Source organism: Gorilla gorilla, chromosome 5 (assembly GCF_029281585.2).
Source record: "Gorilla gorilla gorilla isolate KB3781 chromosome 5, NHGRI_mGorGor1-v2.1_pri, whole genome shotgun sequence".
Lineage (NCBI taxonomy): Eukaryota > Metazoa > Chordata > Mammalia > Primates > Hominidae > Gorilla > Gorilla gorilla.
This window is the reverse complement of record NC_073229.2, coordinates 28,023,113-28,048,251: the sequence shown is the minus strand read 5'-3', so window position 1 is coordinate 28,048,251 and position 25,139 is coordinate 28,023,113. Positions and strand designations below refer to the sequence as shown.

General features: G+C 49.5%; 1 protein-coding gene across 5 annotated transcripts; it reads left to right on the top strand.

Annotated features, from left to right (window-relative positions):
• The first annotated feature begins 2,261 nt into the window (after nt 1–2,261).
• Nucleotides 2,262–24,852, top strand: TFAP2A (transcription factor AP-2 alpha). 5 transcript variants are annotated; one of them, XM_055391293.2, is made up of 8 exons: nt 2,277–2,349; nt 11,562–11,615; nt 11,759–11,996; nt 15,047–15,098; nt 17,155–17,386; nt 19,287–19,405; nt 21,311–21,452; nt 23,192–24,852. In XM_055391293.2, the coding sequence occupies exons 1-8, from the start codon at nt 2,312–2,314 to the stop codon at nt 23,478–23,480; spliced, it is 1,164 nt and encodes a 387-aa protein (XP_055247268.1). In that variant the 5' UTR covers nt 2,277–2,311; the 3' UTR covers nt 23,481–24,852. The 5 variants fall into 5 exon arrangements, with proteins under 5 accessions (XP_004043307.1, XP_055247268.1, XP_004043305.1 ...); XM_004043259.5 differs by having other exon boundaries at nt 2,262–2,503; nt 11,562–11,996; XM_004043257.5 differs by lacking the exon at nt 2,277–2,349 and adding an exon at nt 6,882–6,981 and having other exon boundaries at nt 11,562–11,996.
• Nucleotides 24,853–25,139: the final 287 nt, after the last annotated feature.

The window sequence follows — 25,139 nt, the reverse complement described above, 5'->3', positions numbered from 1 at the left end:
CGCTGTGAACTCATCTTGGACGTGGGGCGGTGTAGACCGTCCTGGACAAGGATCAGCAGCCTTTCTTGAGAGCGCATTGTTGGCCAGGCGCTGTGCTAAGCGTTTTGCGCACATTCTCCTATTGAATTCCCACCAATTAGCCACTTTACAAACCAGGAAACAGGAGTTCAGACAAGGTCGGTAACTTCCCCAGGATCACACAGCCCCTACATGTATATATCGGAGCTGAATGCAGACCCCAAGTGACCTCACTGCAAAGCTAAATTCTGGCTCCTGCATTTCACCTCCCTCCGCCTCTCTCCCACATCATCCGCCCGCTAGGATATGCACAGATGCCGACGGTCCTCTCTCCTAAGGCCTGGCTGGGGTGCTTCGCTTCCAGCTCACCCTGTCCATTCCCACCCAACCCTATGAGGCGCCTTAGCTTTGCGCTTAACCCCGCTCTCAGCTCTGCCTCCCGCTCTCCGCACCCTCAGGTCCCCCACCCCAAAAGTACTGAGGGTGGAGACGGCGCTCCCTACGCCCCACCCTGGCCCTGGGACACGCCTGCCAGCCCCTCCTAGGCTCGGCCCGGCCCGTCCGGCTGGGCCCGAGGTCGCCTCCAGCCAGAGTTTCCTCCGAGCTGGCGAGGCGAAGCGGTGGCAGGCTGAAACCGCCGCTCACTTTTAAGAGAGCACAGCGACCCCCGCCTGAATCCCGGAGAGCTGCAGGTGCTCCCTTCGTGCGTGTCTTCCACTCTGAAAAGTTAGTCGCCGCCCTATTTCCACCGTCTGGAAAAAGCCAGGGAAGATGCACTTATGAGTTAAAAACTTCATCTAATTTATTTAAATTCTCACCAAAACAAAACAAACCAAAAAAACTACCCACAGAAACCCCCAGCCTTGAGCAAGATTCTAAGGCAGGTCCCAGAAAGTTTTAAATCAACTAAAGGATGGGTATTGGGATGAAAGTCCTGTAGCCCAGGGATGAATAAAATGCGGAACCGATAAGCGGACTCCAGGGAGAGGCACCTCCACCCCACCCCTGGGAAGGCCGAGAGGTGCAAAGCCTCCTGGACAGGGCCCAGGGGTCGGAGGCTCTCGGGCACGGTTAGAAAGGGGAGGTTTTGGTGCCTGGGGGACAGGTCTCTGCTCCACAGCGTGGAGCTGACCTTTTACACATATTTGCCTGACATGTCAGAGAAGACGATTTAAAACTGGTTCTTTGTTCGTCTCCAAGTCCCGGAGACAGCAGCCCGGGAGGGTAACTGGGCCTGGCCCAGGCGCCCCAGGCCTAGACCCAGGACAATTCGATCTCATGGCCGCGGAATGGGACTGGCACCGTCTCTGGGAGAGTGTGGCCCGAGGCCAATCTCCTCACCCTCACCTCCCTCCTGGCCAGGTGCGGCTCCTGACGGAGGTGAGCTCCGGGAGCCCCAAATCCTGTGGCTTCTTTTAAAGCTCCCCTCTAATTAGAAGCAGCGGTGAAATCACTTCAGTGATTTTATCTGTCATGGGAAAGCAAACCCTAAACCAAACCTCAGTTGCCCATCCCAGAGCCACCAACGCCCCCATTCTTCCTTTAAAAAGTTCTAAATGGAAAAGATAAAGCGCTGGAAGCCATAGAGGAGTGGGAGAGGGGAAGGGAACTGTGAAAGTAGGAAGAAGGGGGTGGACCTTTGTACAGAAATGCTAAGTGTGAGTGTGTAAGAGAGAGTGTGTGTGTGTGTATGTATGTGTAGAGTTTCTCTCTTTCTCTCTACGATGGGAGGAGACTAAACCTAGAAGCCAGAAGTGACAAAGAATCATGAACGTCTTCACCTATTGAGCAACAGTTTCATGTGGAATCTAACGCTGAAGTGGCCCCGGGGTTGGCAGAGTCGGATCCGCTAAGGCCAGCCGTGCCCTGCACCTCGTGGGCGGGTGGGGAGGCGGGGACGGCGACCTGTCCCCACTGTGTCCAGGTGCGCGGGGATCATGGGGTCTGGACGCTTCTAGCGGTCTAGCCGTTCCCCAACCCCCGACCCCCACCCGGGAGTGGAGACTCCCCTAGTTCGAAAGTTCCGAGGGGAGGCTAGCCATGGGTCGAGCTTGTCGATGCCCCACCACTGGAGTGCGAAAACACACTCACACTCGCATCGCACCCAGCACATCCAGCAGTCAGTCCGCTTCGGTTCCCGGGCCAGGGACTGACCGGGAAAGCGGGTTGGGGCTGTTGGGAAAAGCTGGAGCTGATGGCAAGATTGCCGCGGCTATAAATCCATCACTTCCCAGGTCAGCTCCGTGCGGCGCTGGGACTGCAGCTGGCGGAGTGAATTCCTGGGCCAGCGCGCATGCGTCGGCAGGTAGCAACCCAGCTCTTTATGACCAGGTGAGATGTTGGTGAGCAGGTAAAAAAGGAGGATTTGCCTAAGCGATTCCAGGGAGCTGGCCCGACCGAGCCCTCCAGCCCATGCCCGGCGGGGACCAGTCGCCAGGAGCGCAGAGCCGCGATGTCCATACTTGCCAAAATGGGGGACTGGCAGGTACGGGGGGTTTGCCTTGGCTGGGGTTGAGGTGGGCAGGGGTGGAGTAGGGGAGGGGGCCGGAGCGGGGAGGAGGAGAGGAAGCGCCGTGGCCCAGGGCAGGGGAGTCGTAGGTGAGGCGCGCCTGGCAGCGCCCAGGAGAGCTCCCAGGAGACAGCGAAGACAGGAAAAACGAGCGCAGGCAGCGACTGCGGTGCTGGGCGCAAAGCGCGCAGCCCGCGGGGCCCGGCGCCGGGGAAGTCCGGCGCACGCTCCACAGGTGGCCTGGTGGGTCACTTGTGGTTTGTGCTGTGGCCGTTTCCCTCACCCCCTCCCACCTCAAGTAGAAGCTTGGGAGGATGACTAATTCGGAAGGGGGGAGGGAGAAGGCCTGGGGTTGTGGTGCGCGGCGGTGAAGGTTTTCAGCCTGCTGCGCCTGCGGCCTCGCCCTAGACCCCAGGGTTGAGTGTTGGACAGGTTCTGGTGCACCTGTCTCTCTTGGTACCCCCAGATTTCGGGAGACCTAGGATGTGTGAAGAATGGAAAGGGGTCCGGATGGCTGGGTCGCGGCGGCAGCGTGTTTCTTTAGGAGATACAAAGTTTGCCCGAAGTTTAGCTACCAACTCACTCCACTTCCTGAAATGGGTTTTTGCCGCCTGGGCTACAGATGAGGGAGTGTGAGAATGGTGGGTGAGGAGGCAGGGGGGTGGTGAATTTGCCAAAACCAACGCCTGTGGAACTTGGCCCTGCTAGGCCGCGGACACCACAAGGCATCCAAGGCTTGGCTCCTGTCCTTCCTGAGCCCCGGATTCCGACCCTGGCCAAGGAAGCATTTGTCCAGCGCTCTCCTTCCAACTTCCAGACACTTTCCCTTCGGGAAACAGAGCGGCTCTGGCCAGGTTGGTGGCGGTAAAAGGCTCTGCCTGTCGCCGATTTCATCATCAGAACCGCGAGGCCCTGTTTTCGCCCCAACCAAGAGGCCTGGTTAGGGTGAGATTCTGTGTGCCCAAAAGCCCGGGGGACAATTCGAATCTAATGCCCGAACTTCCCCCCAAAAATCTGAGGCCTTGCTACTCCTGGTCGAGTTCTTTCTCTTGTTTCAGATTTAGGCCATTAAAAGTAAAGTTCTGAGAAGTGCAGTCTTCACTAAGCTACCTGGAGTTGGAGAAAGAAAGGCCTTTTGCGTTCTGTACTTTTTTCCCTTGGATTTATTACTTTTATCAAGAGTGAGCTCTTTTATATTCTTCTCCCTAGTTAAGCCTCACTAAATGGTATTTCATCCGCAAGTTTAGACAAACCTCGTGGTTTAAGGATGCAAATCCCATACCAGAGACAAATCCCGGGAATCCACACCTTTCCCTTCCTGACCCTGTGGGCTAAAGGCCCTTCCTAACTCTCTTATTTGGAGGCTGAAGACTGGGGGAGTCCTTTCGGAGCAGTCTTTGGGTTTTCTCCTCAAATTCCAGTGAATTTCGCTGCAGAATTCCTAGGCCGTGAGAAGGTGCCTGTTGAGTAGGTTTGGCCTGGGACTGGGCCTTCTGTGGGTTCGACTAAGGTTTGAAAGCCGCGAGACTGCCGCAGGAGGAGGAAGGAGGGAGCCGCGGGCCTGGCTCTTGCGGGCTCACAGTTAGGCAAGTGGCTGGAGGCCTGGATCTCGGGTGGGGCGAGCGGATTTGGGGCCCGGAGGGGCCGAATCTGCTGGGCTGGGCCTGTGGGGCTCCCGGCTCCCACTGGGCATTGACAATCGGAGAAAAGAGAGTCATTCTGGCCCCTCACTGTCTCTTTCTCTTTGTGACTCTGTCTCTCACACAAATACTCCCTCTTCCCCGCGACGCCCTTTTTATGCCCCCCACGTCAGGCCTGGATCTCCGACCTCCAACCCCAGGCCTGGCGCTGCTGTCCCGGGGTTCTGCCCCGCCGGAGCATTGACATGCAATGAAGCGACTTAGCGTGGTAATGACGCTGGCACAAATGCAGCTTGGCTGGCTCCAGAGGCGACCCTGGCGCTCGCCCGGGCCTTTCATCAGCGCCTACACCGGGGGCGGCAGTCCAGAGCCGGCAGGTCCCAATCTGCACCTCAATGGCGCCCTCGGCGGGAATACAACAACAGTTTAGCGGCCCCAGCGGGTGCGGAGCCGGAGATCTGTTGGGCGCGGGGCAGCGGGGAGGTGGAAAGGGGGGTTGAAATGGGGTTGCAGAGGATGGAGTGCAGCCTTTCCAAGCCCGCAGAGGGCAAGAAAGCGAAACTTGGAGTTCCCTTAAGCACACCGCGGCGACGTCTACGGAGTGTAAAAACCCATGCTCTCAGGCCTAGGGTTTGGCCTGCTCAGGCTATGGCCGCTGCTGGGAGGGTGTCGGTGCTCCTGGCAGCCCAGATCCTGACTTCAAACCACTGCACTGGCGACAGGCTGGGACAGCCTTGCAGGGTCTAGCCCTGGAAAGTCGACCATTTTCTGGACGGAGGGCGGCGCCAAGCCTCCAGCCCGGTTCAGCCGAGGAATTGTGCTCAGTTCAGGTAGGGCAAGGGAGGCCCAGAGCATGGGGAGGGCTTCCTGGGTCTGTAAGGCCCCTTGCCAGCTCTGGCTTCTCCCTAGCTTTTTGGAGCCTTCTGCCTACTCTGCTAGGTTTGGGGAGTTTGCTGAGGTGTTTGGAGGGAGAATTCCCCTTCTGCAGCTTTGGGTGGAATGGGGAGTTCTCCCAGCTCCTGCCTTCCTTCCACCTGTGAGGGAATGCTCCAATCTGCCACAGTTCCCATCCCCTTTTAGGAACGCCCGGTGGAAATATGGGAGGCCTGGAAATTTTCGAGAAACAAGCCCAGATGAATCAAAGGTCCTTACTAGAGCAACTCTGAGGCGGGACCTAGTGTAGTTAAGGAGTTTGTACATATAGCAGAGAGAAAAGACAGAGGTAACTTTCTTTTGGAGGACAAACGAGGAAGCTCAGCCAGGAAAATTAATTACTCTGTATTTCCTAGTGTCACATTAAGTCGTTTTCTTTTTTTTTTTTTTCTTACTTAAAAAAAATCCCAAAAAAGAAAGGGATAAAAGCCCCAGAGGACCCAGCAGGCCCCGGTGAGGAGTCCAAAAGCCCGGACTGACCAGTCTGGACGAGGAGGTGGCTCCCAGGCCTTCAGGTTCCGCGGCAGCCGGGCTCCGCCTCGCGAGCACGCCCGCGTTAGTAGCATCACCAAATCATGAAGGAACTCTCCCTGCTTTAATTAAAAAGGGGAATCTTGGGAAAACTAGAGCAGATTAACACAGCTAAAAGTCGGTTCCCGGTGATTTATTTTGATGCACGCACGAGACGGTATCTAGACTTGCAGGCACACACACGTCTGTATTTAGGCTCAACTTCAGAAGCGGGTGTGCAGTTCCATAGGAGTTCTGTATTCGTGTCCACGTTGCACCCAGGAAACCTTAGCCTGAACACCAATTTGAACTGTCAGTTGGCCCTAGCTTCACACAAACAGGAGGAAAATTGTTTAACCCCTGGAGCTGTCAAGTAACCTCTTCAGGGTACAACTTTTATTTTACACACCGCAATTAAGGGATTGCAAACCCCAGCAGAGCCACCGGAGCCGCTTGGCAGAATCTCCAACCTGGGGGAAAGCTCAAAGCCAATAAAACTCCCAAGGCGCTGCGGCCCGAGGGGGTGGCTGCCTCGAGCGAAGGCGATCCCTTGTTGGGAAAAAATCCTGGAGTGACTTCGCCGGTCTTGGTTTGGTGGTTATGTTTAATTGCGAAAGGGATAATGATTTCTAATAAAATTGCACGGGGCCAAAAGGGCAGCTCGGATCGTGGTAGCAGGGTTAAGGGAGAAGTGCTAGAAGCCGGGCCCCAGGCGTGGCGCTTGGACCTTGAGCAGTGCCGGGCTTTGCAGAAGGCATCTCTGGAGAAAAGGAAGCGGAGAAAGAAAGGAAGGGGAATGTGGCGGAATTGGGGTAAGAGAGGGGGTGTTGGGGCAGGGCCTCGCGGCGGAGCTCGAGGAAGGTTTTATCAGTTCGCAGGCTGGAGTGCGCTCTAGAAGCAAGTTCGCGGCGTAGAGAGGCCTTTATACCTGTGTCGGAGCGGCCGGCGGCAGATTGTGGTACTGGCGAGCAATTGGACTATTGTTGATATGCTAATGAGGCGATTAGGCTGTTGGTAAAGAGCTGGAAAAGGGAAAAGTTTCTACCATTAGAGGGAGATCTCCGAGCGCACACGGGAGCTCTTTCCCTTCTCTCCTCCTCCTCGCCCTTCTCCTCGCCCTCCTCCTCCTCCTCGCCCTCCTCTTCCTCCTCGCCCTCCTCCTCCTCGCCCTCCTCCTCTCCCTCCTCCTTCTCCTCCTCCACCTCCTCTCCCTCCTCCTCCTCCTGCGCTCACCGCCGGCAGCCAGCACTTTGCGCTCACCCAGAGAGTAGCTCCACTTGGGTGCGAGACCGAGAGGGGCATATCCGTTCACGCCGATCCATGAAAATGCTTTGGAAATTGACGGATAATATCAAGTACGAGGACTGCGAGGTAAGCGCGACGCCGGCTCGATCATCCGTGCGGCCACAGGCTCCGAGCTTGACCCTCCCTCTCCTCCTCCTCTCCTTGCAACCAGCTGCGAAACGCGGGTGGGACAAACTTTCCCCAGCGCAGCGCCCGTCCCTCGGATTCGCCCGAAGAACGCGGGGGAGAAGCTGGAGAGGGAGGACGTGGATGCTCCCTTCTTTGGTTTCCCTACTTTGAAGCCCGTGTCCCACTTTACTCCCCTTTCTGACCAATTTTGGCTGTGCCTAAGAATGGGGCGAAGAGAAGAACGTGGGCGTTTGAAGCAATTGCTGGCAACTGGGCACTTGCCTGTGCACTCCTCGTGTTATCTTCATCGAGATTGAGGGCCCAAGTCACCAGGAACAGAAAGGAAAGAGAAAACTCTTTTCTCTCTTGAACTTTCTCTCCGATCTTTAATATTCCTTCTTCTTTCTATTCATTCATTCATCCTTTCTTTCCTTTCTTCTCCCCACCCCCATTTCTAAAGCGGTTCCCTTCTCGGCTTTAGAGACGGGCCCCCCACACTTCGCTGTGAGCTGGGCTGCATCTTCCTGTAAGCGGGTTCAACTTAAGACCACTGATCCCAGCTGCGGGGCTCGCTCCAGATCCTCTGTGCTTCACGAAGTTCTAAGTAGCTTCTTCCTCTGAGCTACAGGATCGACGCACCCCACGGGGGTGTGTGGGGGTGGGGTGGGGAGATGTGCTGCGCCGAGCCTGCTGGCCGCTGGGTGCGGGAGCACCAGCTTCTGCACCAGCCCAGAAAGACCGTGGGAATCCTTGCGCGGCTGCAGAACACCTCTGGTGCCGCGAGCCGCGCGCCGCTTTGGAACCCATTTTAAAACCCAGAGTCCCCTGAGCTCGCCTTCTTGAGGCAGCAAGGGAGACCCTAGCGCGACCTGTCCACCCGCAGGAGGCGCTGGGAACGGTTACAACCAACATTGTAATGAGCAATGAGTCCGAGAGAGGGGTTGGGGTGTGTAGGGCTGGAGATTACCTAAATAAATAGGTGACAGTCCCAACTTTTGCTGTTTTTTTTTCTTATTTTTTGGCATTTGCAGCTGAGAATGTTAGGCAGGAGGTGTGTGTGCAGGCGCAGGGGCGGAGATCTTGACTTCACTCGAAACCAGAAATTGGGTTTATGTGAACGATGTGTCACCCGCTCCCTCCTCCCTTTTCTTTCTGAAGATTATTTTAAATCATTCTCCTTTCAGGCCCCCCACCCCGGTAGATGGGGACGGGGTGACATCCCACGGGTACTGGCTCTTCCCTGGGGGGGGTCCTGTCGCGCTGGAGGAGGGGCGCAGGGACCCCACGTCAGACCAGTCGCTTTGTTTTCGAGGCTGGGGGCGAGCTTTGCGGGCAGGTAGGAATGGAACTGAACCCCTCAGTCTCATAGGACAATTCATACTGTGCTGGTCTGGGCTTTGGCCGGAGGCTTGGGCATTTCACTTTCGCAGAGGCCGAAACCCAGCTCCAGGTGTGGGCGCCCTCGGCGGGAGGGGTCCGAACCTCCGTGCGGCTCTAGGTGCCGACTGGATGGGGTAGGTGGCTAGGTGGGGGATGAACTTGCACCTCTAGAGGGATCCTGTGGGGGCAAGTGTGAATGCATGTGTAAGCAAGGCAAAAAAGATAAGAGAAAGAGGAGAATAAAGTCAAAGCTGTTTCCACAACTTTGGCCGTGGTGGGCAAGCGCCGGAGCGGGGATTTCGGGTTTCGAAGCTGGCTTGGGGCAGTCTGATTGTGCCGGGGCTCTGTAGGGACACGCAGGAGGCGAGGTGCCGCTTGTTCTGACAACCTGGCGGGTAGACTGGCAAAGGCAGCACGCCGGGAGAGCTAGTCGTGTCATCTGGGGGGGCGTCAGGCGGGAGTGGCCCAGCCAGTCGGACGGGTTTTTGCCGGGAGCCGCGAGCCCGTGCCAGCGGCGCCCGGGCTGGGCCGCCTAGCGTCTGTGCGCGCCCCGGCCCGCATCCCGGCCCCCGATCCGGAATCCCCGGCCCCAGAGAGCCGAGGGCAGAGCGACGGTGGCCGGGGAGCGCACGGTGCCCCTGTCCGAGGAAAGCTCAAGAGGAGGCCGAGGAGAGGGCCAGTGCAGCGAGCGGGCCGGTCCCGGGCAGGGCGCCGCGTCATGGAGGAGCCGCGCAGCAGCGGGCAGCCGAGTCCCGAGTCCCAGACTCGGCTACGAAGCGGCGGAGCCCGCGGCCAGACAGGGCCGGGAAGCGCCTGCCGCGCCGAGAGCCCCACGAGCGCCCGGACGCGGTCCCCAGCAGCTCCTGCCCGCTACGCACGACCCCCGCTGCATCCCGAGGTCTGCCCCAGCCTTTTAGGTCTGATTGTCCTCGCTCGCTTCCTCTCCCCTTCCCCCTCCCCCGCGGCCTCCCCCTCCGTGCGCTCCGGCTGGGCCCCCTCCCCCTCCCTCCCTCCCTTCCTCCCTCCCTCTTTCCCTCCCTTCCTCCTCTCGGGCTCTCCCTCCTTCCCTCCCTCCCCTCTCCCCACCCCGGGCTCCTCTCCCTCGCCCACACTTTCTTTCTCACACACGCACGCAGACACATTCTCCCTCTCTGCGCTCTCTCCTTCGGTCTCCCTCTCTGCCTCTTTCTCTTTCACTTTTGCATGCCCTGCAACCTTTTAAAATGTTGCCCCTTCCCTGTGATTCGCCAGACGCCGCGCCGCGGCCCCCCGCGCGCTCGCCCGCTCCCTCTCTCGCTCGCTTTTTGTCTCTCGCGCTCCCTCTCCCCACTCCGATTTGCTACACTGAGACTCCCGTCAATGGACTGCATTGAGAGCCGGCTCCGGCGCGAGTTGCCTCTCCGCTTCACGCTCGATTTCCAGGCATTCTTCCCTTATTAAGTATTCGTGTAATATTAATAGTCATGAATATCTGCTATTAGGAGGCTCCAGGAACGCTGCCCAGCGCGGTTATTAGAAGCTCAAGCGAAGCCGCCGCTAAGAAAAGAGGGGGAGACACGGATTAAGGAACACGCACGCACCCACACACTCACACATACTTTTTCCTTTTTCCTTTTTTGGGGTTTTTCATTTTTAAAGAACTTTGAATCATAACCAGTCGCGGCAGGATAGAGACTGTGGGTTCGACCAGCTGAAGGCGCCGCGCGAATCGGTGGTTCAAGTTCGGATGGATCCGAGCCGGGCTCCCGCGCTCCGGGGAGCGTCGGCGCCGTGACTGGAGTCCTGGGTGGCGCGGGGCTCTCGGCGCCTTTTGTGTGGGGCGCGCTCGGGCGGCGGGGCAGCCGGGCGCTCCAGGCTTGCTTGTTTTTTTCCACCCTGACTCGTTACCCCAGACTCTTCGCAGATGTTAGTTCACAGTTTTTCAGCCATGGTGAGTCCCATCCCCACCCCCGTTGCTGTTTCTTTAGGAATTGGATTCTGGAAACCTGGTGCCGTGGAGCTGCCCGAAACCTCGGGTTTCACGCCCAGCTTTCCTTCAGGACACCCTCTCCATTTGCATCCCCCACCCCACCTTCCGCCTTTCTCTCGCTCTTTTTCATCCCTAAATCGAGTGCATTACCCCCTACCCCAGCCCCCGCTCGACCTCTCCGAGCACGCAGACCTACCTCGCCGCGGCTTCCCAAGGCGTGTTTCTCCCCACGTTCATCTTGATTTCCTTGAGTCTTCACTTGTCCCCGAGATGTTCTCAACATTTGATTCTTAAACTGTCTGCAGGAAAAGTGCAGCGCGGTGTGCCCCCTACCCTCGGGGCCTGCGGCCGAACCGCCGAGGGTTCGCGGTCTCTGGAATCAACTCTCTTCGCTTGTTTTACAAGGGAATTGCAATAGAGAAACCTAAAGTCAGGCGTTTCTTCTGCCCTTTGGGGCTGGGGTGGAAGGGGCGGGGGGGGCCACCGCCCCGGGGTGCACCTCTCTCTTTTAAACCCAGTAAGGCTGAATCTTTCTATTTTAAACCTTGACTTGACGTCCCCCTTTCCCTATCCAAACCATAAATCGACTCTGTCGAGAAAAAGGCTCCTAACAGAGGAAGCGAAAAAGACAGACCCCGATCCTGCAGTTAAAACCTTCTTTAAGCTGGTAGTTTAAACGTGTGTTTTTGTTACAGCCCCTCTGCGAAATGTTTCTATTTAAGTAGTCATGAAACGGTAACAGTCTTCGAACGTTTATGATTTTTTTCTCTCCAAATAAATGGAAGAGAATAAACAATAACGCAGTGGCAGACAGGTTCAAATCGGGGGAAAAGAAAAGGCCGCTTCTGCTGTTTAGTATTTAGGAGGAATTTTAATTTTGCTTAAGAGAGATTTCACGCTGCAGTTTAATGGGCTGTGTTCCAGGAGACCCTTTTCTATCTTTTCCTCTCTTTGAAAGAAACCCCTAAATAGTCTCTTGTGCCCCCTCCATATACAGTTTCTCTGCGTTGTTCGGTCTGTTTCACTTGAGGGTATTTCCTGAAAAGAACTTAGAGCTGATTTTTTCCCGGCGGCCAGCCAACGGGAACGGGCGATTTCCCACGCAGACTTGTCAAGTGGATTTTGTGTGGATAGTTGTAGCTCGATGCCTGATTCCTTGTTCTTTACCTTTCCTCTCGCTCTCTTCTAGGACCGTCACGACGGCACCAGCAACGGGACGGCACGGTTGCCCCAGCTGGGCACTGTAGGTCAATCTCCCTACACGAGCGCCCCGCCGCTGTCCCACACCCCCAATGCCGACTTCCAGCCCCCATACTTCCCCCCACCCTACCAGCCTATCTACCCCCAGTCGCAAGATCCTTACTCCCACGTCAACGACCCCTACAGCCTGAACCCCCTGCACGCCCAGCCGCAGCCGCAGCACCCAGGCTGGCCCGGCCAGAGGCAGAGCCAGGAGTCTGGGCTTCTGCACACGCACCGGGGGCTGCCTCACCAGCTGTCGGGCCTGGATCCTCGCAGGGACTACAGGCGGCACGAGGACCTCCTGCACGGCCCACACGCGCTCAGCTCAGGACTCGGAGACCTCTCGATCCACTCCTTACCTCACGCCATCGAGGAGGTCCCGGTAAGAGGCCACGCAACCAGCGCAGGAGGGAACACAGCCCCCTACTTACCTACCCCAGAAAGGATACCTGGAACATACAGTCGGTGGGCCCGGGTTCTCCCTAGTATTTCCTTATAAAAACATTTTATTCGGGGGCGGGGAGTGAGGGACGTTTTGAGGAACCACACAAAGTAGTTGCGAGTTCTACCCCAGAACAATGGTTTCTGGAGCTCCCTCAAACAATGCCTGCATTACCATTTCCACCAACACAGATAAATCAGACGAATGTCACCATTAACAATGTCTTCCTCTCGACGACAGTAAACTGTCTCAGTTGCTAAAAGATCTACTTCCATCGCTGAGTCTGGCGTGGAGATTTCTCCCTGTCCTGGGAGTGATGTTAAATGCAACCAAAAGAGCTCATTAAATGTCCTCAAAATGTAAAAGGAAGTGTAAAAGACACACTAAGATCATTTTAACCGGATTTTATAAGCACAAGTGAAACCTAAAAGTTATGTGTACACCCTATCCTGATTAAAGAAAAACTAAGTAGCAAATCCAAGCAGAGGGACATTAAAATGCAGCCTTCTTCTTCCTAGGGGTGCTAAGTGGTGACCTCATAAATCATTAGCTAGATTCCCAACGCCTATCAGAACCTGCTACACTCCATATTAAATTAAATGTTTTGAGACTATTGGGTAATACATTATTTGAGTTCTAATTTAGTTATCAATAAATGCAGTTTAAAATGATTTCTAAATAAGCATGGCATTAGCACATTTACTATTTACAATGCAAACCAGGCTATTGATAATTTGAAAATACTTTCTGGAATTAAACTTAAACCAGTACCTCTGCTTCAATTCTATATATTTATGGTTTCCTCACAACCCTCCTGAAATGGAATTAGAGCAAGCCAATAATTTTATTAAAGCTGTAAAGGCTTCTGTTAAAGCTGCTTTTCTTTGGAGAGGAAATGTATCTGGATGTGATTTTTACTAAAATGCTATTTCAAATTACTGCATCAAATATTGCAGCAGTATGTCCGTTGACAGTTTAATGATTACTACATTAGATTGTAAGGAAAATGGTCAGATGAACTTACCTGCTTGCTTGGTGAATTTAAAACATTATTTAAGTTCCATAGGAAAATAGAAAATTTATTACATCTCTCATTTGGCCCAGTTAGTCACTGAAATTTGTTGGTTATGTTTAGCAGCCCTTGCATGGAAGGCAGGAAAGTGGGCACTTGATCCAGCATAAGGTTTAGTGAGCACTGTATGTCTGTATGTGTGTGTTCATACTTACATGTTTTTAGAAACTGATACTTAACAGTGCATTTTTTTGGAAGTGAGAGGAGCACTAATTTATATAAGAGCAATTTAAACATGAACTGGGAGTTATGATTATTTTAGTTCCCTTTCCCAAAGCACTCTGAATCTTTTCCTTGCTTGTTCTTTGAAAATATTTGAATTGCAAAATAATGTTGCAAGCTTTTGGAACTACTGTGAATGAGAATTGCTCTACTTTGCAAAAATTTCAAGGTGAATTCTTAACACCTGTATACTCACTCTTTGTGGCAAAATTGGTCAGTAGGAGAAATTAACTAAAAGATTAAACAAAAACAAGGAAACCCAGTTGCTGTTTTTCCCTCTCCCTCCCCCATCTTTTAAGAAAAAAATTCTTTCAAAGGAATTTGGGTCAAGAAAAAGGTTGTTTTCAATTTTTTCCCATTGCTGCAACAGTTAACCTTTAGTAAGTATAACTGCTAAATATTTAAGAAAATCAAATCGATGGTGAAAATTATTTAATCATTAATATCTCAGTGGGGTTTTAAACTTAACAGTCTTCCCTGTATGGACAAGGTCTAGAAATAACACAAATAAAAGTATTATGCCACACTACATTTACTTTATGGGTTTAGGGTGCATGCATAAAGGGATCATATTTCCCCATATAGTTAAAACACAAGAACTGCAGCAGTAGTCATTTCTGAACATTTCTCAATTTAATTATACTTAAATCCAGAAGCACTTTAGGCAAGTTACAAATGAGAGCATTGAGTATAATAAAACCTGTAATAAAGCAACTTAGTACCATCCACCCGGAATCATTGCGATCAGGCACAATTAACAGGAGCATAAATCCAAGACAGAATGGAAAATGTTCGAATCAGTATTATTGTTGGACAAAGACTAGAGAAGGAAGTAATAGTTTTTTAAATGGTAATGCCTGTGTTTGGTAATGATTGCAAAATCTTCTATCTCAGCAGCCCTGGTGCTAATTTGTAAACACAGCCAGACATTATATTGCCTGTCAGTTTCTGCATTAGAAAACATGATTTCATTTTACTTTCTAATCACGTTTTGACTCTAGTGCGCACACGTATACCCATCCATCTGTAAAAAAAAAAAAAAAAAAGAAAAGAAAAACACCCCGCACTAACAACAAACCTGCTGTTGGACAACAGGAAAGCAAGCTCAAAGGTTTTTTGGTTTTGGTCATTTTCATATTCCTATCATACCCAGGCTTAGGCAGTAGTCTTTCTAAAAATTTATGTGGAGTTTTCCATAAAGGTGTGTGTGTTTGCTCTTTATTATACTACCTAAACCTTTTCTTTTCCAACACTCTCCTGTTACTCCCGCCCCTGTCATTTCTATTGTGTTTCCCTGCCTTTCGCTGCCTGAACACTGGAATTGCTAAAGTCAGAAGCCGCTGAGGCGCCAATCTAAAGCTAGGTACATTTCTAAATGTTGAACTGACTGAGAATGATTAGGTGCTCCAACACTTGATTTAATTTCCAAAGAAAGTTTTATTCCCCATCTCCACCCCTTTTAAACATGGATTATTTGCTGGAGGAGGAGAAATTGGCCATGGGTGTGCAGTGAAACCTCTTGAGTTGCAAAGCCCCAAATTCCAATAAGCCAAGATGAGATGTTTATATATAAATGTCATTATACGGGAGGGGGAATTTTGATTCTACACCTTCCCCTCCTCCCATCTTGCAGGGAATATTCATTTCCTTTTGTTTTGATGATACACTTACATCCATGTGTATCCTTTTGTTGCAGCATGTAGAAGACCCGGGTATTAACATCCCAGATCAAACTGTAATTAAGAAAGGTAAGCCATTTCCTTCTGCATTCCAAGCATGTCCTTACAGGCAGAGTGCTATTTAAAAGAACTTGCAGAGATGTGTTTATTTTTTCCAAATAGGATTTCCTAAAGGCTCAGAATTAGCAAATAGATAGGCACAGAACAGCAATGCTGAAATAATCAGCCTTCAGTATGTTGGTAATGCCAACAGGCTAGCTTTGTTCTGACTCATGATTTGACCATTTAATTTAGTTTAATGATATTTGGACAAACACACAAAATGTACAGTAGTTGAACTGATTTGGAAGTGGCATTTCAATTTTGAAACAGTTTGATAGTTTAATCCATTGCCTAGATGAGGGTTAAGAAGTGTATAATGCTAAAATAGTACAAATATTTTAACATTAATGTAAGAACAGATGATAAAAAGCACTCTTTAGTAGAGGAAAAAAACATTCATGTTCTTCAGTTTAGTTTCTTGTTAGCTGTTTAAGGGTCTTAGAACTTTGTGAATTAGGTTAACAAAATTTTAGCTTTTGGTTAAAATTAGTATCTTGAAGATGGGAGGAATATTAGCATACTTGTTCAGAGCAGAAATTGTTAGAAAAGTGTCAAGTGATTTGCATGGATTTGTAATCTGTATTGTGTTTAGTGAGTAGAAATAAAGTTGACTGAATTAAATGCTATTCACTCCTGGTAGCAGCTTTTTTTTTGGTTATGGTGGCAATGTTACATTTCAGGATTCTAGGCACCACCAGAGGACGATGCTATATAAAACTGTTCTCATTTCTAACCCCAATCAGTATATTGTTAGCTAGTTTAAAGTTTCATTTTTGCATCTGTGAAGTCTTTGTCACGTCAAATTAGATGTGCAAGGGATAAATCTTAAGAGATGCTCTTTCCAAGTCGACATGATAATTGGCTCTTTTATTAGTAATCTCTCAAGAGTTCGTTTAACTCCTATTGTCTCTATTAGCCTCCCCAGAGCCATTAATGTCACAAGTGATCTATCCAAAACCTAGAGCCCCCCACCTCCCTATACCTCTAGCATATCCCCATTAAAGAACGCATACGGAACACTGTGATGAGATTGTGTGCATATGATGTCTCCAAATGGAATTTTAAAATACAATGCATACTGTACCTAAATGGTTGTGAATGCATCTGAATTACATTGGTGCTGAGAAACGTAATGCATTAGTATACTTTCTGCAGGTCTTCTATTTTTTTTTTTCTAACAATGGTGAGTCCAGCAATAAAGAGCTTATGGTTTTAACTAGGAAGTATATATACCCACTTTCCCAATAAAGGCGCTTTAGCAGAGAAGGACTATTAAGTATTTACTTAACAAAAGGGCACATTGCTAGTATTCCACTGTAGGCCTGTTCTTCCCTCCCCACCCCGCAGTTCAAAACTGGCCTTGGAATGGATCTCCAAAACTGAGACATTTTCAAAATTGAACATAGGAAAGGGCCTATTTATCAAAAAGACGGGACGTGTGGTGTGGACAACAAAATCCACCACTTCCCAGCGTGGTGCCTCAATTAAAACGCTCGTTTACAGGGTGTTTTAGCCATCTAAATTGTCGGCTGATTTTAATAATGGGTCTTTGAAGCAGTTTTTCCCCGACACTAAAACCCCCACCCAGCAAAACCCCTGCAGTACAAGTAACTTGCTCTCGGTTTGCAAATGTAATTCCCTCCCCTGCACCCTGAACCCGTGGTCCTGGACCTCATCTGGGGCCCACTCCGCTCGGATGCTCAGCGCCTCAGGGGTCACCAATTTCACCACCCATCTCTAGAGAGCACCCTTGACGGGGAAGGGGAGACGGTCAAGGCAGAAACGCAGGCCAGGCTCGCTGGGGGAGGGCAGGGCCGCCTCCCGGCCGCCGGGTGAGGTAGGGAAGGGCTCGAGCCCGAGGAAGGGAAGTAGCAGAGCCACACAATTTCAGAGCCGGACGGAAAAGCGGGGACTGTGGCCCAAAGCCTGGGATCCGGCCCTGGCCGGGATGAGGGCCGGGGTCGGGCAGGATTTGGGGGTGATCCACGACGCCCAACACGCGGCCTCCCCTCTGTCTCCGCAGGCCCCGTGTCCCTGTCCAAGTCCAACAGCAATGCCGTCTCCGCCATCCCTATTAACAAGGACAACCTCTTCGGCGGCGTGGTGAACCCCAACGAAGTCTTCTGTTCAGTTCCGGGTCGCCTCTCGCTCCTCAGCTCCACCTCGAAGTACAAGGTCACGGTGGCGGAAGTGCAGCGGCGGCTCTCACCACCCGAGTGTCTCAACGCGTCGCTGCTGGGCGGAGTGCTCCGGAGGTGAGGCCCCGCACGGCCCCGCCTGCCCCGCCCCGCGGCCGGGGGAACCACTGCGCTTGCGCCGGGGCGGTGGCGGCGACGCAAACCGGCCTCGCGCTGCGGCCCTCCCTACGCGGGAAGGGAAAGGGGGCGGGGAGAAGAGCGTAGAGCCAAGTGGGCGGGATCTGGGGGCTGGGGAGCGGGCGATGCGGCGCGCGCCTGCGCTCTCCGCTGCCTTCCCGCGAGCGAGTTCTGGTGCGCGCTCCGTTCGCTGCCCCACGCTCGCGGAGTCCTCCGCTCCGCCCTCCTCCTTGCGCAAGCGCAGCTCGCTCCGTCGCGGGCTCAATCCCGGCCACTGCAGCCGCGGGGCGCCGTGCAGCCACATTTTCCCTCTTCGCGCACACCTTGCAAGCCCAGGAAAAGTTCCTCTCAGGCTCCTCGCTTTGCCTTACCTCTCTGAGTAGGGTCTCCGAGGGTAACCGGTCGTGCCTTGTATAGGGTTTTAATAGAATGGCTTTTAACTAAAGGAAGAGAATGGTTGTCCTCTTGAGTCCGCACGCCATGCCCTCCGGTCGCTGTCACCTCCAGACCCCCGTACTATAGGCGTTTGCATATGATGATGATTCCCAATTTACTGAGGCCCTGATGTGTGCCAGGCTGCGTGCGAGCATGTTTACGTGCATTGTGTGTAGTCACTACCAAGGAATGCATCTGTTACATACATAGCCAGGGATTCTTACCTCACCCCTGCGAGGTCTGAGTGATTCATTTAGTAGATAAGATTTTATAAGGGTCAGCAAGGTAAAGCACCTTCCCTTAGGGCAGTTTTCTCCCTGCTGTGGGCTTCCTACCCCTAGGATTCTACTGCACGTTGTGAGTTGTGGGGCTTGTGTTGAACTTACCAGGATAATATGTTTCTTCTCTTCTTTAATAATACTGAGAACCTCATTGTTTTGACTGTTATTCATTTACCTATCTGTTGATAGACCCACAGTTCCTTTCTAGTGGCTATATCCCACACAAAGCCTATAAAGATCATTTTTTGGAAGGTTTTAACATCAGCCATTCTAGTCTTTTCTTCCTCCTGCACAGTCATTTTGCTTTCCCTTTGTAATCTTTCACTGACAGAGATCTTTTCCTTGCCCTCTGCTTTTTCCTTCCCTTCCCCCATCCCCAATATTGGAGACTGTTTACCTAGGGGAGTATAATCTAATCCACACAATTAAAGAGCACTTGAGTAGGGAATAAAATCTGAAATTAATTAATTTGCTGTTTTATTTAAACAATTTATCTTAACCACTTTCTGATTATGGGATTCTATTTAGACATCTGTTTAGAACCGCCTCCATTGTCTCTGAAATCAGTGAAACTTTTAAGGGCTGATATCAGCTTTTGACATTTCCAGTTAGGCTGGTGACATGGCACGTAAACAGTTGGCGAAACGAATTTCCCTTTGGGGCTAGAGCCAGAGCAAGAAACGTGAGAGTGATGATAACTTGGGTTACTCGGAACAACCTAACATTATATCTTGCAAAGACAGTTTTAACGACCCCATTGGGATTGGTGTGATTGTAACAGCAGGGAAAATATACAGGAATCAGTTGAACTCAATACCTCAAACCCTAGAGATGGGGCTGTGTTTGTTTGTGGTTCTTCTTTAGAGAGTTGGGAAATCAAAACCTTCCAACCTGCCACAAGAGTTGCAATAATAACTGAACATAGGGGGTGCTTTACAGTTTAACAGGCGTTTATCTCCTATGAACTTCTGTACTATTCCTAGGTTTCCCTCCTTTAAATGTCTTGGGGCCAAGCTTCTCAGTTTTTGAAAGCACATTTTAGGAAGCTTTCAAAATGATTTTAATGTGGTGCAGAGCAACCCAATGTTTTCTAAATCCCTTTCTCGCATATATTTGTGAAACAGGGCGAAGTCTAAAAATGGAGGAAGATCTTTAAGAGAAAAACTGGACAAAATAGGATTAAATCTGCCTGCAGGGAGACGTAAAGCTGCCAACGTTACCCTGCTCACATCACTAGTAGAGGGTAAGCGAATCCACTTGCTAACTAGAAGTAACTTCCTTCTTGGAAAATGGATAATATTTAGTGGCCAGATGTTTGGTTGTATTTTATGTCAGTTGGGCAGTTTCATCTTTGCAGAGAATATAGCCAGATGTGAATGGAATTATTTCATGGCAAAAAGAAACATTTGCATGTACTCCTATACCTCCATCCTTCTTCCTTCTTTTCCTCTACCGTAAAGTTACACCTCCCCAGCCTAATTCTGAGCTAAACAATGCACAAGTTTAAGAACTGCACATTCTCCAAGTTTCTGTCTCCTTTAAAGGGCTCAGCAGTAAATAATTTAAGTTATTCTGACATCTGCGTTTGAGAAATGCGTGACCATTACTTCCTGAATTAATTTGGGAATCTTTGACCTGCGTCCTGATTTAAGACCATCCTGAAAGCTCAGGGTTATGTGCCCTTTCAGGTCTTTGTTTTCCAAACATATGCTCCCTTATCTCTTTAATTGTGCTTTTCTCTTGGAGAAGAAGAAAAGTGAGCAATTTTTGATTCTGGATGGTGTGGATATGGAAAGATAAAAGAAATATAAGCGTTGCAAAAAGTTTCTCCTGGTAGCTTTAAACATACATACACCCTTCCAAATGCCTCAAAACAAAAAGCCAACCCTTATCCTCACTCCCTGCTCTAGATAACTGCCACCGGAAGCCACTCATATTCCTGCTGCCTCTAGGTTAAGTTTTTCTGATACAAGATTGGCCTAGGTTTTGGTGTACTGGAATGAATCTATAGCTCTCCTGTGTCTTTGTGTCCTATTGTAAATATCTCATGCTAACAGGGAAAAAAAAGTTACTTTAATTACCAGACAGATTTTAAAACTAGCATGTATATATATTTAAAGAAGTCATTTTATTTCATTCACATCTTGTATTTGAGGAGATATATTACAATTGAATTTAAGTTCTGGCTTTGTAAATTATTTTTTAAAATGTTTAAAACCATATATTTGAGGAGGAATCCTATGAATTCTCTTTGTTGATGATGTCAGAGATTGATAGTAATATAACTGTTTAGAAAATCAGCAATTGTTCAGTGCCAGAAACTCAACTACAGTACCATTACATTAAAAATCGTAACAGTCCATAGAGAACCCACTATTCATACTCCAAAAGAATTATAAGCCAAGAAAATGGTAGTGGTGGCTTAAGGTATAGCGTGGAGTTCGTCTGGGTTTGGGGGTTGAGTTCTGTAGCAGGGAGGCAGTTTCTGGAGAACTGTTATTGTTTGTGATCCGCTCCATTTTATGGAAACAAGCTCTGCGGAGAGGGCTTTGATGCTCTAATTGGCGCATGCGTTCTTCCGGAGCTGGAGCTAATGGCAGGAAGCCCTGCAGTAAAAACCAACTGGTTCAGGAAATTAAAACCAAAGATTCGAAAATCAACAACACAGACAGACTCAGTGGAGTGACCCTCAAATCCTCTTGGTTAATCGGTTTGGATGAACAGATAATTTATGTGATCAAGTTAAAATGTAACCCCTCAGTCGTTCCCTTGCAGAAAAGCTCAAAGAGTAATTATGAATATCATTTATGAATGTGTTGATAGGTGTGAAGCTGGAATACAAGAAGCATTTTAAAAGAGAATTTGGAGAAGTGTCATTTAGGGTGGGGGATGGGACTGGAGGTTGGTGGATGAGATTTTCATTTTCAAGTCTTCTTGGCCCTCTAGGAGAAGTGGTTATTTTTCCTGATAAATGCATCCACCAGATCCTACAGAGAAGGAAATAAAATGCCTGAAATGAGAAAACAAGTAGTTTGTGTTTCCTGCAACATCTGGGGTGAAGGGAATTAGGGAGTTGGGAGTGGGGAGGAAGTTAGGATCCCCACTCTTCATTCTCTCGCACTGGCTCCCTCCTCTGCCCTCTTGCCAGGAGAAGCTGTCCACCTAGCCAGGGACTTTGGGTACGTGTGCGAAACCGAATTTCCTGCCAAAGCAGTAGCTGAATTTCTCAACCGACAACATTCCGATCCCAATGAGCAAGTGACAAGAAAAAACATGCTCCTGGCTACAAAGTAAGGCATTTACCTCTATGGGGTCTCTGTGTCTCGTTGTCAAGAGAAACAAAAATCGTTTTTGCTCTTCCTTCTCCCTTGTTTTCCTTTTGTGTTAATCAGCTTTGTTGCAGTTATAACACCATCTTATATATAGTCTATGTTAAGGAAGAAATACAGTTGGGATTCTTAGGCGCTCCTTATCTTTTTCCTCTCATCTGTCCCATTTTCTCATTTTTTTTTAATAATGAGTGTGTATGGGAGTGGGTTGTAGGAAGGGTTTGACTGAAGTTGAGGGTGGATTTGTGACTATGTTGTTTCAGAAAGACCAGAATCAAATCCTCAAAGGGGTAACAGGCTTACCTATATCAGTTTTTGTATCCTATCAATATGTTCTCCAAGGGCAAAGATTAAACAGTGGCCTGCAAAATGTGCAAGCCAGAAGCTGTCCTAGTTTCAACCCTAATCAGTTATTCCATTTCTTACCTTCCTTTCACAACCCCTTCTCGAAAGTGACACATACACACACACACACAGAGAGAGAGAGAGAGAGACCCACACCCCACATAAGTTTTAGCCCACAGGCGAGAAGTCAAATAGATTTCAAAATGGCCCAAGTTATATTCCCATCGGTGCCTGGGCTGAATAGGCTTCTCCAGGTGATGTGTGAAAAGAAAATGACTGTTTTGATATGTTTTCTGGAAATTAAAAGGCTTGTTTGGAAGCCCTTAATTATCAAAGTTGATGTCACAGGAGGGCATGGAAGCAGAGGGCAGAAGCTGAGGCCTTGGGTGGGACCCTGTTTCTGGCCTGGGGACATCAGCTGGCCTTGGAGAAGGGAGCCAGCCCAGGCTCCTCATTCATCCCCCTCCCCAGCCCCCCAGGCCAGGCTGCTGCTGCCCCTGGAAGGCCCCAGCTAGCCCTTGCTTCCCAGATTCAGAGACAGAGCTTCCTGAGTGCAGGCCTCATCTACCTCTGCGAAATTTCAACTTTCTCTTTCCCCAGGCTTCGTTAAGCACACCCATCTTCACAATTTCCCTGCAGTATTTTTATTTTGAGCTATGTGGGGAAAGAGGAGGAATGGGAAATTGAAATGTCTGTTTCTTCTTCCCAAACACTACTTTGAATTATCTCCAAGTAACAGGGCTTGTGTGGGCTCGTTTTGCTTTTTTGTTATTGTTGTTTTTTAAAGGCAAAATAATCCCAAGTAAAGTTTTGTCTCTCTGTCCACATTGACCTGAATTTGATTTGAAGGTGAACGAGTGTGGACTTCATTCTACAAACTGCTGCTGAGGTCTCTCTAGAGGAGCAGGGAAGAGGGTCTTTACGACATTTTGAATAGGAAGGCTGATGGCTGCAGCATAATGTTGGCAAGATGCTACTGTTTCTGACTTCCGGTCTGCGTGACTCCTTTCTTTCTCTTCCAATGTGTGAAATGGTTTCCTATGTCTAGGATGTTTTGTGTGAGGGAGAAAGGTGGGAATAAAAGTTTACCATATCTGAGAGGAAAGAGAGAGAGAGTCATTTGTGAAGGTAGGAAGGGCTTGCATTTAAGTAAAGAGAGATGGTTTAGTGGTCACTGAAAGGTGGCTGGATCTCCCAACATGTGGCCACACTGTCTGTCTCTGGGGTCTTGGGTCATGTCAGGTACCGGCTGGATCCCGGCAGAGGTAGCTGCAGGGAGGGAGGTTTTCTCTTTGCTGCTAGTGCTGCCCAAAGTGGAGCCTTATGTCTCTCTCTCTGCTCCACTTGTGCTGCAGACAGATATGCAAAGAGTTCACCGACCTGCTGGCTCAGGACCGATCTCCCCTGGGGAACTCACGGCCCAACCCCATCCTGGAGCCCGGCATCCAGAGCTGCTTGACCCACTTCAACCTCATCTCCCACGGCTTCGGCAGCCCCGCGGTGTGTGCCGCGGTCACGGCCCTGCAGAACTATCTCACCGAGGCCCTCAAGGCCATGGACAAAATGTACCTCAGCAACAACCCCAACAGCCACACGGACAACAACGCCAAAAGCAGTGACAAAGAGGAGAAGCACAGAAAGTGAGGCTGTCCTCCCGCCCTGCCCCTCCCACGCCTCACCAGCCCCCGCGCGCCCACCCTCCGGCGGGTGACAGCTCCGGGATCAGCAACCCTTCCTGCTGCTGCTACTGCTGCTGCTGCTGCCGCCGCCGCCGCCGCCGCTGCCCTTGGGTCCCCCCGAGTCTCCGGGACTGCCCTCTCGACTGTCAGTGGGGCAGCCTCTCCGACTCTGCACCCGCCTCGACCTCCCCACCCGCTCCCACACCCCTGTGCCCTCATGTGGAGCCTAAGAGAACAGAACAGGCCGTGAAGCCAGCAGAGAAAAGTTCTGCCAAGTTTGTGAACCCTTTTTTTTTTTAAACAAAACAACAAGTCAACAACAGCAACAACAACAACAAAAATTAACTTTTTTCTAAAAAAAAAGTAAAAATAAAAAAAATTATATGCGCTTCATGGGACTGAGTCACCACCTTCCCTTACATACTTCAGTTCAGATTGTAGCCATACTTAAAAAAAAAAAAAAAGCCAAAAGGATGATGACAACATTTTTATCAGTATTGTGAATAAACTTGAACACAAATACACGAAGTTCCATGTCATGTCTTCAGTTGTAGAAGTTTTTCCTCTTTAAGGTAAAGCGACCAACTTGAACTTTCTCTGGCAACACGATTCGCAGTTATATAAGGGAATCAGTGTTCACGTCTCTGTATATATTTATTTATGTGTAATTTAATGGGAATTGTAAATATGGTGAGTCTGTTTTAAGCCTTTTTTTTTTTATTTATCTGATCTTGTTTACCTCTTGTTTAGTGGGTTTTGAATCTTCCCTATTAGTTCTTCATGTGGTTCATGGTACTGATTTAGAAATCCAGTGTTTGGGGGATTTTTTTCTCTGGGATTCATGAATTTAGCCCTGTTGTAGCATGTTAAAGGTGACAATGAAACAGCTGGACAAATTTTTAAAAAGTAAAATAAAATTTTATCTATAATTAGTATTATTACATTTAGCTTTTCATTGAACTGAAAGAAAAAAAGTGATATTGGACCCTGGAAAGATTTTGAAACTTCAGTGGTTTGATAACCCTTCTATGTATTGTAGGGAGAAAAAAAAAAGTTTATTTTATTCCACTGTCCTCCCTTAAAAGCATCATTTGAGCAATAAATGAATATTGTCTTTAAACCAAGGGTTAGGGAATTTTCCTCTCTCTCTCTCTCCTCTCTCTTTTTGTTCAAAGAACTTCAAACATTTGGGACCACCTGGTATTCTGTATTTTCACTGGCCATATTGGAAGCAGTTCTAGTTGCATTGTATTGAGTTGTGCTGGCAGTAGTTTCCATGCCTGTCAATGTATCATAGTCCTTTGTTGCCCAGATAAATAAATATTTGATACGCTTTATGTCGATTTTTTTTTATTCAGTGGCTGTCTTTACCCAGGCGTATTTTTGTTCTTGGCAGTATTTTTTATTCAGTATGGTTACAGTAATTGAGTTTAACTCTCCCTTGGCAATTGCTCCTTGCAATAAGCAGCTGAACCCATTGTTTCCCTCAAGTATAATAAAAACTTACTTTCAACTTGGAGTTCAGAGCAGGGTATCATTTAGATATTCCAGTGTGTCTGTATTCAGACAAATGACACAATAAAACCCAATGTATTCTTTTGGATAAAAGATTGTTTGTACTGCT

Bases quoted from the DNA above. Each gene is read 5' to 3' on its own strand.
- TFAP2A (XM_055391292.2), top strand. From the start codon at position 9,122: ATGGAGGAGCCGCGCAGCAGCGGGCAGCCGAGTCCCGAGTCCCAGACT. The intron at 11,997-15,046 runs GTAAGAGGCCAC...CTTTTGTTGCAG, and splicing joins ACGCCATCGAGGAGGTCCCG to CATGTAGAAGACCCGGGTAT. The intron at 19,406-21,310 runs GTAAGCGAATCC...CCCTCTTGCCAG, and splicing joins GCTCACATCACTAGTAGAGG to GAGAAGCTGTCCACCTAGCC.